At 34.0% G+C, this 18045-nt stretch overlaps 2 protein-coding genes and 1 long non-coding RNA gene across 4 annotated transcripts; 2 read left to right on the forward strand and 1 right to left on the reverse strand.

Annotated features, from left to right (window-relative positions):
- Positions 1-1961: 1961 nt before the first annotated feature.
- LOC105765040 (haloacid dehalogenase-like hydrolase domain-containing protein Sgpp) lies at positions 1962-3760 on the forward strand. Its single transcript, XM_012583928.2, has 5 exons — positions 1962-2254; positions 2601-2715; positions 2844-2995; positions 3089-3350; positions 3449-3760. Exons 1-5 carry the CDS (start codon positions 2226-2228, stop codon positions 3638-3640), a joined length of 750 nt encoding a protein of 249 aa, XP_012439382.1. The 5' UTR covers positions 1962-2225; the 3' UTR covers positions 3641-3760.
- A 53-nt stretch (positions 3761-3813) lies between these two features.
- Positions 3814-8497, reverse strand: LOC105765039 (phragmoplastin DRP1E). 2 transcript variants are annotated; one of them, XM_012583927.2, is made up of 15 exons: positions 8132-8497; positions 7977-8040; positions 7456-7563; positions 7054-7155; positions 6870-6920; positions 6715-6776; positions 6385-6475; positions 6232-6296; positions 5831-6025; positions 5635-5754; positions 5470-5540; positions 5124-5349; positions 4828-4878; positions 4365-4733; positions 3814-4221 (listed from the first exon to the last, which is right to left on the reverse strand). In XM_012583927.2, exons 1-15 carry the CDS (start codon positions 8267-8269, stop codon positions 4093-4095), a joined length of 1842 nt encoding a protein of 613 aa, XP_012439381.1. In that variant the 5' UTR covers positions 8270-8497; the 3' UTR covers positions 3814-4092. The 2 variants fall into 2 exon arrangements, 1 of the variants encoding a protein (XP_012439381.1); XR_008191949.1 differs by lacking the exon at positions 3814-4221 and having other exon boundaries at positions 4637-4733; positions 5004-5349; positions 8132-8403.
- A 3168-nt stretch (positions 8498-11665) lies between these two features.
- On the forward strand, positions 11666-15560 carry LOC105765044 (uncharacterized). Its single transcript, XR_008192089.1, has 5 exons — positions 11666-12186; positions 13267-13317; positions 13524-13595; positions 13686-14841; positions 14953-15560. It is a non-coding gene; the product is annotated as an uncharacterized LOC105765044 (long non-coding RNA).
- Positions 15561-18045: the final 2485 nt, after the last annotated feature.

Here is an 18045-nt window from a genome sequence, read left to right on the forward strand (position 1 = left end):
TGCTCAAATCAGTCCAACATTACATTATTTACCATAAAGTATATTATAAGCATTAATTTGGTGGAAAGTTTTTTAATGATCCCAAGCCTTGTTTATTTTATGTGTTGTGTGTAAATAATAGTAGCATGAAAAGTAAATAGAATATATATTATGTCCCATTTGCAGTTTCGAAAGTAGAGTATGATGTGATGCTGCCGAATACCGGTCTTTAATTAATATACTTTTCTCTTCTTTCTTTTTCTATTAAATTATTTGGATTTGGAAGGAAACAGATTTCAGCTTTTGCATATGGTGAAAAGAATAGAGTTAAAACCTTCTGCAAATAGTTCACTGCACAAATAGATAGATGTATACAGACATGATGTTGAGGTATGTTATTTCTTTGATTCTTCCACGTTAATTATTTGTATATTTATAAAAGAATACAATGATATAACTAAAAGACAAAAAAGTTTAGTAGAGGAAAAACTAAAGTAATTGTACTTGTATTTTATTTTATCGAAAGTTAAATTTATTTTATATGGAAAATGTACAAAAGTCTTGTACAGACAAAGGTTAAAAAATCACAGACTCAATTATAAAGAACAAAGAAAATGGTTGAGCACCTTAATTCTGTACCGGGCTAAGCACCAAAAGGCAGGAAATGTAAGCTTTATAACAGAAGAAAAGAGCTTCCATTGCTTGAATTAGTCCTACACCCCAACAATTAATCTAAGCTAAACATAACCCCCACAATTTTTTTGTCCTTTTCTCTCATTTAATCTAAAACTTACATTTCTCATCCCTTAAATTGCCAATGTGTTTAATTGCTAGTTTGTGGTTTTGTATGTAAGTTCCCAAAATGATCTAATGTGCATTTTCTAGGAAACCAAACATTAGAACAAAATGTTTTCCCCACAATATCAACCCAAGTTCTAAGACCAACGGCTGTCAGACGAAAATAGTCAAAATTTGTTAAAATTCAACTTAGCAAACAAGCATTATTTAAGGTCAATTACAAGGGATTTTCAGGAAAAAAGAGAAGATAAATTCAATTTTTTTATATATATATGTTTTCTTTTCCCTTCGAATTATATGAGAAATTAAGAACAGCCCATCCAAATCCAATCCGTACAAAACAAAAAATCAATTCAACTGTGCAGGGCCCGGTCTTAATGTTGGCTAAAGCCCAAACCAATGGACTTTTAAGCCTCACCTTGTCAAAATTATAAAAAGGAACTATTTAAAATTTTGCCAGACTGACTTAATTCACCTTCAACCCTTTTCTTCTTACAATTTTGTTGGTTTCTTAATAGAATAAAATGTGAGAGGACGTAACCATTTGTGATTCCTCTTACTTTTCCATCTTACTTCATCACAAGTAGTAGTATTCAATCATTTCTTATTCATAGAATATATTAATTCTAAAAGTTTTTAATTAACAACAAATCTCAAATTTATATATCAACCTTAATTTAATCTATAATTATATAAATAAAATTTTAATTGTGATTCAACTGCATACATCAATTTATTTTATATTAAATAAATATCATTATTTATGTATATAATATATAAACATAAAATAATATTTTATTAATATTTATTTTAAAATCTTATGAAAATTAGATAAATCAAAATTTAATGTATAAAATTATACATTAAACAAATGTTTATATGTAATTTTAAGATTTATCTCCCATTATTTTTATTAAACAAAATTATATGTTCATAAAATATAAAATATTTTTTTAATGGAGGCTAAAAAGAGTAGAATAAGCAGAAACGTGTTAAAAAGTGAAACAAAAAGTAATACTTATAAGTAAATAATAATAAATATACATATAATATTGATGTGTGGCACATGGCAAATATATATTCATGTGTGTGGTTGGCAGCCCTCAGCTAAGTGGCGAGCTGGTTGGTTTGATTTTGAGGATCCCAAATTTCTAGGAAAGTTCAAAACTAATAGGTGGTGCCGAGTTGCTCATTCAAATGTGACTTTTCCATCTATTCTAACTAAAAGTGAAGAACCCGAACCCGAACCTGAACCTGGTGCTCTTTCCAAATACCGAAAACACCTTCCCAATCCTTTATTTTATTCCCCTTGCCCATTTCTCGATTCCTTGGTACATTCCCTCTCTCAAATTTTCGTCTTTATATATTCATCACCACCTTCACTTCGATCTCCAATTCTAAACCCATCTCTTCCAAAAACCTGATTCCCCCCCCCCCCAACTATAACAATGACGGCTGGTGAAAATTCTCTTCAGAGGTATTCAAATTCTGTTTCCTTCTTTCTTCTCTTGTTTGTGTGCTTTTATTCGATATATATATTGGACTTGAGATGGGTTGTTTTCAGTTTTTCGTTTTAACATTGATCCAACGTAGCAATCTGGGTTCTTGTTGTTCTTTTTATTAGGCCGAAAATGATCTTTGTTTTTATTTGATTGTATGTTCTACTACTCTGGTCATTTTAAATCGTACGTTTTACTACCCTGAGGTCAAGATCTCTTTTCGCTCTATATATATTTTAATTTTTTTAATGTGTTTGTGATTGTTTACATATGCATGCATTTTCAATACGGTTGTCTTAATTTTGTTACTTTTTTGAAATGCAGCAATAAATCTATTCCTGATCTTGCTCCTTTGGAAGCAGTATTATTTGATGTTGATGGAACTTTATGTGACTCGGATCCTATCCACCACCAAGCCTTTCAAGAAATGCTCCTAGAGGTGTTTGTTTTTTTCTGTAAAGCATAGTTTTCTAAACAATTTCAAGCATGCTCTCTGCCTGAATTGGACTTTTACAAACCTGAGAATTGTTTGGGTTACTTTTAGTAATTCCTATTGTGTTATAACAGATTGGTTTCAACAATGGAGTTCCAATTGATGAAGAATTCTTTATCAAAAACATTGCTGGGAGGCACAATGATGATATTGCTGCTACTCTCTTCCCTGATGATTTACCGAGGGGCGAAAAGTTCTGTGAAGATAAGGAAGCCATGTTTCGGAGGTAAAAATGCATTTGCTTCTTCTGAGACTGTATTCAAGTTTTCCAGTTTGCCACGTAGCATTAGTTGTGTTAATCCTTTGTGTGGATGAACAGGTTGGCCTCAGACAAGTTGCCACCTATAAACGGATTATATAAACTAACGAAATGGATTGAAGATCATGGGTTGAAGAAAGCTGCTGTTACTAATGCTCCAAGACCTAATGCTGAACTCATGATCTCAAAACTTGGGCTCAAGGATTTCTTTGATGTTGTTATTGTAGGAAGCGAGTGCGAGCATGCCAAACCATACCCAGACCCTTACTTGAAGGCACTTGAACTACTCAAGGTGTCAAAGGATCACACATTTATATGTGAGGTATGCGTTCAGTTTCCCAACTATGTTTTCAGTATAAAAAAAACTAGCAAATACGAACTCAGAATTTGAAAACTTGCTCTGTTTTTTTCATCGTCCAGGACTCTGCATCAGGGATAAGAGCAGGAGTTGCAGCTGGAATGCCTGTTGTGGGGTTGACAACCAGAAATCCTGAAAATGTACTTATGGAAGCCAATCCTACTATGCTTGTAAAGGATTATGAGGATCCGAAGTTATGGTCGGCCTTAGAGGAGCTTGATAAGAAAGGAGATTCTTTGAAAACAGCAGCTTGAGCGTGAATTCGGAAGCAATTTAGGAGCAAGAACTTTATTTGGTTAATAATTTTGCCCCACATGTACCCAAATTAGATTTGATGAACTATATACATCGATTACTTCCGTTGCCTATGTTCATATCATTACTGCAATAGTGTGTATTTTTACTCGTTCATTCTTTAACACCGTACTTTCAGGAAAAGGACTAAAATTTCAGATTCACTATGGAGATACTATTTACTTAACATTTCTACAAAAGGATTTAGAACGATGACTCTGGTTTAAGAAAACAGTAACCAAGTATAGACCAATCTTTTAGAAATGTTTAGGTTTGGCTGGGTGAAACAGAAGCTGCACAAGAAAATGCAACAAATGAAAGCTGAAAATTCAAGAACTTAAACCTTCTCCAGAATCTCCCTTGTTTTTTAGCTGTGATGCAAACGGTTTCTTAGCAGGCAGTCGGGTGGGTTTCATCTGGCCCACAAGACTGAATCAATCTCATCCCTCGCAGATTTGTTTAACTCAAGCCTCTTGACACATTGTTGCCTCCTTTCCATCAATGCAGGATCTTCATCCAGTAACTGTGCCAGCTGCTTGCCCTTCAAGAAAATAATGAAAACTAATCAACAACAGTTTGAATAAAACCCGTTCCAATCAAATTACCGAGCGGATGACACATGGATGTGTCGAAATGAATGTATGTGCATGTGAGGGAAAATGCAGGAGTAAAGATTATTGGTACCTCCTTTTTGCCCAGTTGTATATAGAAGTGATCAAGCAATGACTGCTTGGCCTCCCTCACTTGGCAATAAACCACAGCCTTAGGAATGGTATTTCTAAGCGTATCAGACACCATACCCACATAAGAATAAACATTTGATCCTATTCTGCGGAAGTGACTTTCAGCATATCTATCAACAGATGAGGAAGTTGGGTTTCCACCTTTCTCCACTTCTTGGGGGAGCTTCCGAAAGAAATCCACTGTCAAGTATGATGACTCCATGTCCACCATCCGCAAAGTTGTCTTCTTACTCTCTTCACGAAACCTCTCCAATGCTTCACTTGCAGCCGCTGCAATTTCAGCTTGGAGAGTTGGAAAGCGTTTCAACTCCTGTTGAACTCCGAAAGATGAAATTATGTTCATCCATTATTCCTAAAGTATCAGTATTTCATCCAAGAAGCTGGTAAAGTTACAAACTCCTAACCTGAGTTTCTGCAATTGACCTTCTTACAAGCTCTTTTAAAAGAAAGTGAACCTGCAACGAAGATCACCAATCAATGCAGATGAATGATGTTTTAAAGAATGAAAATGAAAGAAACAATTAATTTTTATTTTAAATCCAGCAAACAGCATTCCATGAACCCTTGGTAAAGAAAGCACCTACAAGACTGCAACACCCTCTCCATTCTACACACCTTCAGGAAACAGTGGGCGCCCTATGCCAATTACAGAAAACTAGCTGAAATGGCAAGAAAATGGCACCTTGAAAAGGGAACTTACAGCATCTACAGAAGCCTCTGCTGGGCCTCTGAAGTAATTAAGTGCACCATCAATGAGACGTCGATAACCTTGCTCAGGAGCAATTAAATGAGGTTGGTACCCATCTGCCTCTGAGACCACTTTCCTTATGTTTTGCAGTGACAAATGACGGTCAAATGGAAGCTTCCTTAAAGCAGCTGGCAGCTGATGGTCAAAAACTCCATAAATGCGATCTCCACCTGGCCGCCTAGAGAAAGATTGGAAACAGGATGATAAAGAATCATGATTGTATCATTTTATATCTTTAATTTGTGCTGCAATTTCTTCACCAAATGAAAGTGAAAAGAAAGGAGCTAAAATATAGTACCCGCCATCCAAATGCTCCTTGAATATTCGATCAAATGCTCGACATAACTCTAAGATGGTGTATAATTGGGCCTGATATATGATAGGAATAAAATAAAAATTGAAAAACAGAACCTATGGATATCCCAATATCAAGAAATAAAACAGCAGTTTAGAGACTTGTCACCCCAGCATCAACAGCAACAGATCTACCAAGATGGGACAACTCTGCTTCAAGTTCTTCGATACTTTTGTTAATTAAAGAAGTAATGCCAGGAAGGCGAGCTCGAATTACAGATTCCAAATGCTGACACCAAAGAAATGTTCTAATAAGTAAACATACATGCTACCATACAGAAATGCAAATAGATAGAAAACAAAACCTTTGAGAGAACTTTTGCAAGATATTCTGAGCCCATTTTGCTAGCTAAATGTCCATAATCAGGACTAGAGGCAAAGAACTCGCGCTCCTTCCGCCTAGAAGCAATCATGTCGACATTTTTTTTAATATCAGCTTGTGAACGGTTTACAATTCCAACCCAAGGGTGTTGAAGTGGATAAGCTCTTCCCTCAAGAACCTGCGCTTAAAAAAAGAAATATATTTAGTTAAGTTCTTCCCTCAAGAACATGTGCATCGGGTAAGGGGAAATAAGTCATGTGTATGAATCCCTATTCAATGTTTAACAAACAAGAAATATATTTAGTTAGGTTTTATGCCACAGAAGATTCCCAATCAGGTCATGAACCCACTATTAGTGCATATTAAAAAAGGAAGAAAGCTTACATCTATTGCATTTGTTCCCTTGTCCATCAAATCAAGCTTGGTTAATACACCAAATGTCCTTTCACCTAGTACAGTTAACAATGACTTTGATAAATATATTCTTACAAGACTATCGAATTACACTGTAACCAGAGATGATAAGCAGAGAGATACCTGTTGGATCAACTTCTCTAGACAGCTTCATAGCATCAGATGTCGCTATATCTTGATTAGCTGGAGTTATGGCCAGGATGATGCAGTTTGGCTGCAATCATTGGAGAATAGAAACCAATCATTTGAACCCCCAAGGGTCTAATAAATTGTATCTTAGATAGTATAAACTGATTAGATGGATTATCAAAAAGATACTTCTAGCAATTGGGTTCTAGGGGCCCAGAAAACATCAAATACAGTCACGAGGATGATTTATAGTTATAAATAATATTGCATTACTCTTCTAGCTGCCATCCAGCACAAATTGTGAAAATGGAAGATTTCCATTACCTTCTCAACATATGAGCGAACCATGATTTCTATGTCTTGAACAATACTCTCAGGCTGTCCCTCTACCAAAAACAGAGACATCTATTACAGTATAATAAATGAAAAGAAAGAGGAATGGCTTTAGGACAAAACCAGGAGGAAAGCAGGAGGTATACCTACGGCAACCTTAGTTAAACCAGGCAGATCTATTAATGTTAAGTTGACAACTGCAAAACCATAAACCAGAGTTGTCAGATAACAGAAAGCAATATTACAAATGGTACAAGGACACCATAGAAAGAAACTAAGCATACTGCTTTGCAACTTCTGCAACAAAAATCAAATTCTAAATGCTGTTACCATTTGGTGAGTAGATACTGAGGTGAATCGGTACAGGAGAAATCTGTTTGGATTTCCCAGTCATTCTATCAGTTTCATCTTGGATTTCCTTCCGAACCATAGCTGCATTATGAAACAAGTAAACCAGACAAATCAACTCCAGCTGGATATTCTATTTTGAATCGCAACCAAGAAATGGATCATTAGTTCCTTACAAATACTTGCAAACAAGCACTGATAGCAAGCACATGAAGTTAAGAAATCATTGTAATAAAGTTTCTAACAATGATAACCTACAACTTAAAGAACAAATTAATAGGTTGCCTGATAATTTGCATAACAAGAAACTGGCATCAAATCCGGAGAAAGGTGAACAAAATACGAAAGTCAATAATAAATAGGTTTATAGAAGAAAGTACTTACAGAAGTCAGTGAATTTTTTCTTGGGCAAGTGAAGGAACTCTCCATATTCTTGTAGCCCTCGTTCTGTTTTATGTAGCTGCAAAACTAGTGGTCTCCTCGTCACAATGCCTGAAATTTCAAAGGCAGACGTAATAAATATAGACAGCATTTAGCTTTTTCTCTGCTTAGCAACAAAATCAAGGGAATTATACAAAAAAAATTATTTATCCATCTCCCAAATGAAAAAGAATGAAGCATGCCATACCAGTTTTGACTTAGTTTGACTTTTGTTTGAAGGATTAATTAGAAAAAAAAATTTAAATCAGTTTGACTTTAATTTGACTTTTAAAAAAATAAATTCCCGGTGTAGTAATCAATAACTTTAGAGACAAAATCGACGCACGTAACGTGGTTCGCCTTCCATTATTTTATCATTTAAGCTTTTCTTTTCGATTTTCTCAGCCGCCAAACAGAAGTCAAAACGGACTAACGGAGAATTCAACATACAAGAATAAAAAGAAAAAAAGAAAAAGAACCATAACCTGATCCCCTAGGAAGGAAGTCGCGTCCTACAATGCTCTCCAACACCGATGACTTTCCAGAACTCTACATTCACAGCAAATTAATACATCAACAAATAAGCACAGCAAAGCCACGACAAGTAATACGCAAGACACACTGAAAAGAAAGAGAGAACCTGGCCTCCGACGACGACAACAGAGGGAAGAGCTTCCCAAAGAGTAGGCAAATTAGTGTCGCCACCGTGATCACCGAGCACCGTACAAGCTCTCTGAATCCTGTTCACCGTCACAATCAAGCTCTCCATTGTCGCCATTTCACCTCCTTCCTCTTCTTCTTGTTTGAAAATACTAACAGATGAAGAATTAGTATTGGATTTCGTTTTCGAACGGATAGAAATTGCTATAACGAACGAGATTGAGAGGAAACAGCAGAGGAAGAAAACGAGGAAGTGAAGTAGAAAAGCTATTTTCGCTTCTTTTTTTTGGAAAATAATTAATTTGGTTATTTTGGAGTGTGGAGTTCTTTGTGGGCCTAAGATGGTATGATGGGATATCGGTTGGAGGGTATATAAATGCGCCACGTAAGCAGATATTTATCTAATATTTATTGGTTTTATTTCAAGTATTGTTACCGTTTCAGGAATTTGTTGGTTTCTTCGGTTGTGGGAAGACGCCACCACGCCATTTGGATGGGTAACTGAAAAGAAGAAAAACGGAAGGTGGGCCTGCATTGTAATTTGAATAATTTTGAATTTTGGCGGACTTCTTATCCATTCCACCCTAAACTCCTTAGTCCTTAGTCCTTAGTCGGTTTGTAAGAACCCAAATAAATGAATTTGAATATTTTACCATCACATTTTCAAGAATGATTAAGGTGGGTTTTTATTATAGTAAGATTTTTTAAAATTAACAGATGTGATTAATAAATAAATAAAAGAAATTGTAACTTTTCACCAAGTATTCAAGTCATATTAAAACTTAAGACATTATGTTGGTGATTTGAAATTTGTTAAAAGTTATTATATATGCTACTTTTCCTTGAAAGAAGTTCATTTTCTTTAATGTTGGAATTGATTAAGAGGTAAGCTCATGTTTCTCAATATAAATTTTACGTGACATGATCCTTGTTTAATTGATTTTTTTCTCTTCATTTTTTATCCCACGGGTTCTCATTATAATTAGATTTTTAAATAAATGACACCAACTTTCATACTAAAAAATATGAAAATTTATAATTTTATGTATAAATTTCATTATTTTTAGTGTGATCGAGCTTCTAATAGTTAGCGAAGTTGGTAATTTTATTACAAGGATCAAAATAAGATAATAAAATTTTAAAAGGTCAATGTTAAAATAAATTATTAAAAGATCTTAAATTGATTTTTTAGAGAAATAAAGCTATAACTTTTTAGAGAAAAAATTCCAAAACAAATTTAAAATGATATCAAGTGTTCTTTTCTAAAAATTTAATTATTATTTTATTATATCCTAAAATAAACGACATCAAACTAAACTCTCTTGATAATGTATAAGATAATTATTCTTGATCAAATGGTTAAAAAATTTAAATTGAATGTTTAATATTACAGAGAATTTGTTCAAATTATCCCATCTAATCAAAGGGTTAAGATCCCTATTTGCTCCATTTTGTTGTCAACCCACTTTGAATCCTCAACGTACGTGTACAAAAAGACCAACAAAATAGCTTTTGCAGTGCCTTGTTAACTAAGGCCAAAGAGATTAATCATTCCATCGCTTTCATCTACGTCTACAAATTAAAGATATTTTTTAAGAGTATCTCCATTTAAAAAATCCTTGACAATACTAATCTAACTTACGAGCCGAGTTACTCCACTTCTACACCAACTCTTTACCAAGACGTAAACAAAACTTTCATATCAAATATAGTGCCATATATATATACTTCCTCTCAAAATTTCAATCCTTAATTTAATTCATCCGAGCCATAGAGATAGAGGGCATTAGATTTCAACATAGAAGAGCTAGAGACTACTAAGAGTCTAAGAGTCTGGCGCAGTTTACATTAACTGGTGGCTGTGTTGCCAAAATGGTGACAAGTTATTATATTTAATTAATAATAACTCTAAATTTAAAGTTAATGTAAATATATAATCAAAGAATACTTGTTAAAAATTGAGATTAACAAGGGAAAGAAGTGGTGGTTTAGATTGTGATTCAAATTTTAAAAAGACAGAGAGTCACTAAAATAAATCTAGTATTCTGATAAAAATATCTTTAAAAAAGAATACGAGAAACAGAAAGGGACCTCACAACAGCTTCACTGGAGCATTTTTCTCTCTTGTCATTGTGAGTATATAAGAATTTTTTTATGAAACGTATGCAATGATACCCTATTATTAGTGCAAGGTTATGTGGATGAAGTGGAATTAATACACATGTGTAGCAATTGTCCCCTTTAATCAAAACCAAAGTTACAAAGTGACATTATATAAGACAAAAATATTCACAAGATCTGTTGATAGTTTAAACCGTAAAATAAAATTTATAATATAAGTGTAGATTTCAAATGTTGTATCTTTGTAAATATTTACAAATGTTTATGTAAATTTTTAATAATTTATTAGTATTATTTAAGAATTCATTCCCACGTCAACAACTTGTACTTACCATAAATGCTCCACCTCTCATCCACGACTAAGATGCATAGATTTACTATACTCGTATATATACATATACTGTATCACTAATGACAGCCAACGATATGAGCAAATTATAAGCACCAAGAGTATGTATACTGCCAAGCTTCAATGATATATACCAAAATAAAAAGAAAATGGCGAGGCATGCACATAATAAAATTGATAACAGCTGGCGAGGCTTGTCATGGAAGTGTAAAAGAAATATTTTTAATATAGAAAAATGGTGAGTTGCTTACCGGTTCACAATTATGAAGAGTGACTAATTTGTATTGGCGAAGTATGTATAGCTCGCCAAGTTGAGAAGAAATACATCTCTTGTCACACCGTGGTTAAAATTCTGAGAAGTGTTTTCCACCAAAATAAAAATAAAAATTTGAGAAGTGTTGAGGGTTTTCAAGAGTCATTTCAACTAATTTTAAAGATGGCAATTGGTCCACGTTTACCGTACTAATTATTAACTGAAGAAATTAAAGGAAAAAAAATGGTGATTTGGACTATAATTCAACTTTTAAGATGGTAGAGAGCCATTAACTGTAGATTTAGTATTATGATAAAAAGATCTTAGAAGAAAATAATGAGAAATGAAAAGATATATCATGGGGCTTACGAAAAAAGATTCTATGGCAAATAAACAATTTAATTAAATGTAAATTTTATTATTTGACCTAAAAAGGTCGTAATTATATTTTTAAAATTGATCATTGGAAGATTATATTATATCAAAATTATATGAATCAATTTCATAAGTTAATCTAAAATAAGTTAAATTAATGGAATTAAATTTACATATATAAATTTAAAATTATTTATATATTGTTTCTATAAAAACTATCGATTAATTGTTTTTTTATTCATAATGTTATTGATTTTATTTAATTAATCGAAATGGATCATAAAAACAAAAACAAAAAGTGTCGTCAGTTATATCGGCGTCGTTTTCTCCCAAGCGCGCCAACTCCGCGGCCCTTACATACACTCCCGAGTAAATTCCTTAGTCAATACAAAAAATCTTCAAATTAACGATTCAGCTCTGAAACTTTCCTTGTATGGAATCTTATTTCGAGACGGCCTCGCAACCTGATCCTACCACTGACGCTCACACCTTCCTCCAATTCAACACCCAAGCCGAGTCCAAGTTCGAGTATACGGTCATCCCACGCGACCCTATTTGTTCTTTGCCGACACCCTCCGGTGCCACCACAGCCGAGTGCCACTTAGACGCTGTTGCCTCCTCTTCTCCTTTTAGCGCTTTCAAAGGCGCTAGCCGTGGCGTAATGAGTAATAACAACAGTAATAGCAACGGTATTAGCAATAATGAGGCCATGGTTGCTGCTTTAGTGACGGGGATTAGTGGATTATTATTTTAGGAGACCGTTGGCGATGAGAATGGCGGTTATGAGTATGGAAATGGGGGGTTTTGTCGGGCATGCTGTCGGTATTGCCGAGTTTCAAACCCGGTTTGCGTGGTCCGCTGTAATGTTCCTTCGTGTAGAAACTGGTTTCGTAACTCTAGAGGGAATACATCAGGCTCACATATTGTTAATCATCTCGTGAGTTCTCTCCTCTGTATTCTTTAGTGATTTTTTTAAGATGTCGACTAAGTTAATAAACTTTACTTTGAGATGCATTTGTATGTTATAGATTTAAGTTGAAATATGGAATGCATGTATTAGACAGAGGGAGCGTTAGTTAGGAATGGTGCTTTTGTTTTAAGGGGTGAGACCTTGGGATTTTTGAACGGTTAGGTTTTCCTTCCAAGTTAGTCTATGCAGTATTGTAGGATTAAACTAGGTAATTGTGCTAGGAGTTTTGACTCAATAATGAATGCAAACTTCTTGATCAGATATTTCAGTTATGCTTGTACTGATTCATGAAAAGGTAGCATCATTGGGTGCTTCTACTTCATCTTATTCCGAGATTAAGATAACAGAGCTTCATTTGAATGAATCGAAGCCAACTTTTGTCCTTCATTTCTTTTGAGCTTGTTAGGAAGCTATTACAGTAAGTATTACCCCTTTCTGATATTGGTACTTAGAGAAAATCTTGCTCATAAATCTTAATGGAATTGGAAGTCAAACATTCCTCTAATATCTACTAGGTTGCATTTTTTAAGTGAACAGAAAAAAGTTGTTTGCTGGTTGGTTCAGTCTAGGGATAATAATTCTTCGAGAAAATTGGTTTAACAGAATTGGATCTAAATTGGATGTTTGCCACTAAGTTTTCACAATCAACAATCTCTTCTGAAAGTTTCTTTCTTGTTGCATGTAGACATGGTATTACTCTGTTTGAAAAGTTCCAATTTAGTTGCGTACTTGCCATGGTTCATTGCACATCTTTTTGTACGCTGAAACCACTACTGCATCTGAATTGATTATAGTATGGGGTTTGTCTTCGGATATTGTTAATTACTGAGTCCATTTTTTGTTTATTTTAGGTGCAAACTAAACACAAGGAAGAACCTTTCTTTTTCTTCCTTCCCCATTAAATGATGTCTCTCATTTGCATTCATTGCTAGTTGTAGTTTTCTAGCCTTATAAGTTGATTATGTAAGTTATCCTCTTCTCTAACCTAGTTTCAGCATCAACAAATTAATTTGATTTCCACAACTGGATGGCTGTTGTCTCCTTCAGGTTTCACATTTGTTGGAAAGGAGAATAATGGATTTGCAACATAATGCAATGGTATGAATGAAGTTAGAACAAATTATGTGTAACTGCTGCTAAAAGCTAACAACTGTTAGAAACATTGCACTCCTGTTCTTATTTCTTCGAAGGTGGTAGCTTATGATGCATTGGTTTATATGCTGGGAAACTATGAATAAATATTTTTGGGATTTTACTTGTATTTATCTGTAAATTGATGTATTTACTAATGTGTTTTTCTGAAGGTTGTAAAACTTTGTGCAAAATCAAAAGAAGCTGTTAGTTCTCCTATTGAACATTTGACCCTGTATTATCAGGTTTGCGGTGTCTTATTTTGCTATCTGCATCTATTGTTGTTCTGTATTTGTTGTTCATATTCACAAGAACTTCACAAAAACTAAATGCAGGTACGACATTTTGACACATTTGAGAAGAGTGAACTTCACAAGTTACAGCAATCGAAAGATGAACAAGGTTGGGATATGCCCTTTGTCAGCAATGACAACCAATTAATTAAATGGATTTTTTCCAATGAAAATCTTTAACAGATAGTGCTTACCGAGTGTAGAGGGTTCTTTTAGTAAGGTGAGGAGACGTTACAATCTAGCAAAACGAGATGTCATAGAGAGATGGTGAAGACGAAGATCGGAGTAGGCTTTGGAAAACAAGTGCAGTAGCAGGTGGTGGTGATGGACACAATAAAGGGCTGAGAAAGATAGAAAGCTACTGTGGTTCTTATGATTGTAGAAAGAGTTGCAGAGAGAATTTTAGGGCGTTAAGTTTGTCAGAAGATCAAAAAGTCCCCCTAAATGAGACATTCAAACCTCTCTTTTAGACCTTGGAAAAGGAAGTTAAAAGGGAAACGGTTATGGAAAGGAAGTGGGCTTGAATGTGCTAAAATGGTGGATAGTGGGATTGGAAGTGATTACTTGATTGTGAGAAAATGGAAGGTAACTTAAATAGATAAGGGGTATAACGAGGGTTAATGAGAGTTGCACTAACTTTTTAGCAACGATTGTTCATTAAAGAAATAAAGAGGAAGTACTTGCATTCCCAAAGAAAGGTTAAGAAGAGATTCTTCACAATTTCCACATATAAGCCTCCAAGCCGGACTTTCCAGGACATTTCAAAAGCGGAATAATCTAGCAATCCTACCAACCTTCTAAGGTTATTCCCAAAAAGTCTTTCCCAATATGATATTGTTCCCAACATAGAGTTGTTCATGAAGGTAGTCATTTCACAACATGGAGTTGTTCCCAAAAGGTGCTCTTGCAGTGAATGATATTTACGGAACTACTATTTATAGAACAGTTAGTAACAAAAAAACAAGCATCTACACTTAGACTTTACCTCTTGCCTGAAATTGAAAATTGTAACTTCCCCTCAAATTTATCAAATGATACAACAGCTTGTTATTGTGACCTTAAATTTACAGGTGAGTAATCAAGCAGTGATGAGAAAAAGTACAAAGCACTGAAACGTGCAACAGAGAGGGAAATATCTCAAAGTGCTGATGCCATTTGTTGCACCTGTGTCGGAGCTGGAGATCCTAGGTTCCACCAGGTTGAATACATTAGATACGTGATATTCTATGATCAGATCATTGAACAAATATAAGTACATTGTATTGCCCATCTTTTTTCCTTCTGGTAACTAATTGATGAGTCTACTCAGGTCTCAGGCAACGGAGCCTGTGTATATCATCCCTTTGGTTCTTGGAGCGAAGCAGGTAATGGACCGACAAATACCTGCTTGGTAGTTTATTGATTGGGGAGAGCATTACAAGATAAGGTATTGTCGAAGTAGGCCATTTATCTGACACACGGATGAATCCCATTATAGATATAGAGCAGCAGTTACAAGTGCAAACTTTTGTACAGCTGGGGAAAATGACTCCCACCCCTTCACCCCTTCCTCACATGTAATTAATACCCTTTCAGACTTGATACTAGATATAATCGAACGAGGTGTCTAATAATCTAGTCCTAGATTCAAATTAGCACTGCCAATGGCTCATATCAATCGAGTCACTGGGCATGTCAATGTCGTTTTTGTAAAAAGGAAAAGCTCTGCCCACTCTTCCCTGGCCCCAAGCAGGAACGACATTCATATTTCATCATATGCTTGGACATCTGGGACCCACCTACTCCACAAGGCAGCAGGCAGGGGATTAAAAAACGGTTTGAACTGTTTTTCAATGCCCCCCGACGTGTAAAACTAAAACACCCCGGCTTTTATCTTAAATTTCAGTTTTACCCTTGCATTTCTCTGCCGTTAGGCTTTATCACGGTGGCAGTGTCTTTTTGGCGGGGGATTTCATTCGTAACATCACAATCAATGAGGTAGAAAAGAGGTTGCAGTTCATGAGGTACAGTCAGAGGAACATGTCCTGTCCCTTGTTTCCTCCCCTAACAACAGCATTCATGAAATGATAACAAGTGCAACCATACAACAAATGAGAAAACAAACATCGTACACAAAAGCGACAACCTCCCATGCTGCCAGCTCAGCCCCGCAACTGATAAAATAAAAGACCCAAAATCAGGCATAATATAATAGTGGTGATTAGAGGTGTTCATGGGCCGGTGGCCCAGTCCGGCTTGACGGTCTGCTCAAAATGTAAAAAAATTTAGGTAAAAATATAGGCCCAAAATATAGATTTAGACAAAAAACAAGGCCTATTTAGAAAATGGGCCGGGCCTCGGGCATCACTTTTTTGGCTCAGGCCCGCCTGGCCCAGTCCGAATATAATAAATATATTTTTATTTTTTAATTTTAAAATATTTTTTATTTTTAAAATAAATTTTTGGTGTTTATTAAAAAATAGGTCAGGCTAGGCTCGGGCTTAGGAATTTTTTTCGGGGTCGGGCTTGGACAAAATTTTAGGCCCATATTTCGGGCCGGGCCCGAACCTAGAACGTGGGCTGAAATTTTTTCTGGGCCCGGCTCATGAACACCTCTGATGGTGATCCTCTCATCCACCAATCAAACAAGTTGATAATGATTAATTTAATGTTTATCCATTTATAAAATTTTTATGTTTTTTCTTTCATTACTTGAAATAAATTGAGTTGAATAGAATCTTTAAATGAGTACTTTTTTCGATATTATTTTTTATCCATAATATTTAAACCCAAGACTTCACCTCCTTACATTTTCCTTTTGGAACCTCAAATATCAAACTCCTTACTAATGTTGTCGAATTGTTGTTTATCCTAATAAATAATTATTAGTGTTTTCATTTCTTAAGGATCAATAGCTTATAAGCAAGTGTTTAATAAAATATTTATGATATATAAACTAGTGCCAATCATTTTCAAAATCAACATTCATATGTATGCTAATAATTTTTTTCCATGAATAATAGGAATGAGAATACATTACAAGCAAGATACAAGATAAGAGTCTCCTATTAAAAAAACAGTCACCACATTTTCATCTTTCGGATAGGTCAAGATAACGAATAAATGACAACATTTAAAATTTTATTAGCTTTATCTTCACTTAATGGTGTTAGGAAAAAAATGCATTATAATTTTTTTGTACTTTGGGTGTCAAGAAGTTATAAGGATGAAATTAAATTTGACGTTAAATCAGGTCAAATTTTATTTTAAAAATAATATTTTAGTGTTTTTATTCTATTTACAATATTGAACTCAAACTCTACCTAAAACAACTATTTATCACTCAATTTAAAATGAACTTAATATAATATTAGTTAACAAGTCAGGTAAACCCAAAGATTTTAAATATTCTTATCTAAATTTAGTCTAAATTACCTAATATTATTTTTAAAAACAATAAAATGTCAAATTTTTTATCTATATTATTCTAGCTAACTATGATGTGATTTTGGATGTTTGATAGATCAAAATATTAAGCATTAAAAATAAGTGAATGTATCTTAAAACCCTCTGTTATAGGAATTTGATCATATTAGTTCTTCTACTATTAAATGGATTAATTTAATATATATATTATTAAAAAGAATCAAATAATACTAAATTGGAATAGTGTTTACATTTGTTATTTAAAAAAATTATTTACTGTTTAATAAAGTTAATATTTTTTGTGGTCATGTAAATGGAATATTTTGTTTGGAATTGTACTTGTAACAGCCCGATTTTCAGTGGTGTCGGAAACAGTAGTTCAATGCCACCAAATCTGACGAGTAAGCTCGTAAATTTTATTATTTAGTATTTATGAGTCAAATGTGGTTTTAGAAAGATTTTTGAATAGGAAATTTAGGTTTTATAATGATTTGTTAGGTCAAGTGGTTTTAGAAAATGAGGTATCGAGACCTCGTTTCTATAAACCGAGCCCTAAATATTTTTATAAATATTTATGGAATGTCATTAAGGTAGTATTAAAGTTTCGTTAAAAAATTTAACGTTTCGATAGTTAATTAATTAAAAATGACTAAATTAGAAAAGGTGCAAAACGTGTTAATTATAATAAATAGTGATTAAATGGCTTAATTGATAAATAAGGGAGGACCTAAGGAGCAATTAAGCCTAAAGTAAATAGATGAGGCGGCATAATTAAGAAAAAAATAATAAAATAAGCCAATTATGGCAAACTTGTAAATTTGGTGAAATTAGAAAATTACAAATTGAATTCTAAAAGTTTCTACGCTATTCATCTTCTAAATTTCGGCCAAACAGCCATGGGAGAGAGTTTAAGCTGGTTTTTCATATTTTTGCTTCAACTAAGTTTAATTCTTGCATTTTCTTAAAATTTTTATATTTTTGAGATTGTTATAATTAG

This window comes from Gossypium raimondii, chromosome 12 (genome assembly GCF_025698545.1).
Source record: "Gossypium raimondii isolate GPD5lz chromosome 12, ASM2569854v1, whole genome shotgun sequence".
Taxonomy (NCBI): Eukaryota; Viridiplantae; Streptophyta; class Magnoliopsida; order Malvales; family Malvaceae; genus Gossypium; species Gossypium raimondii.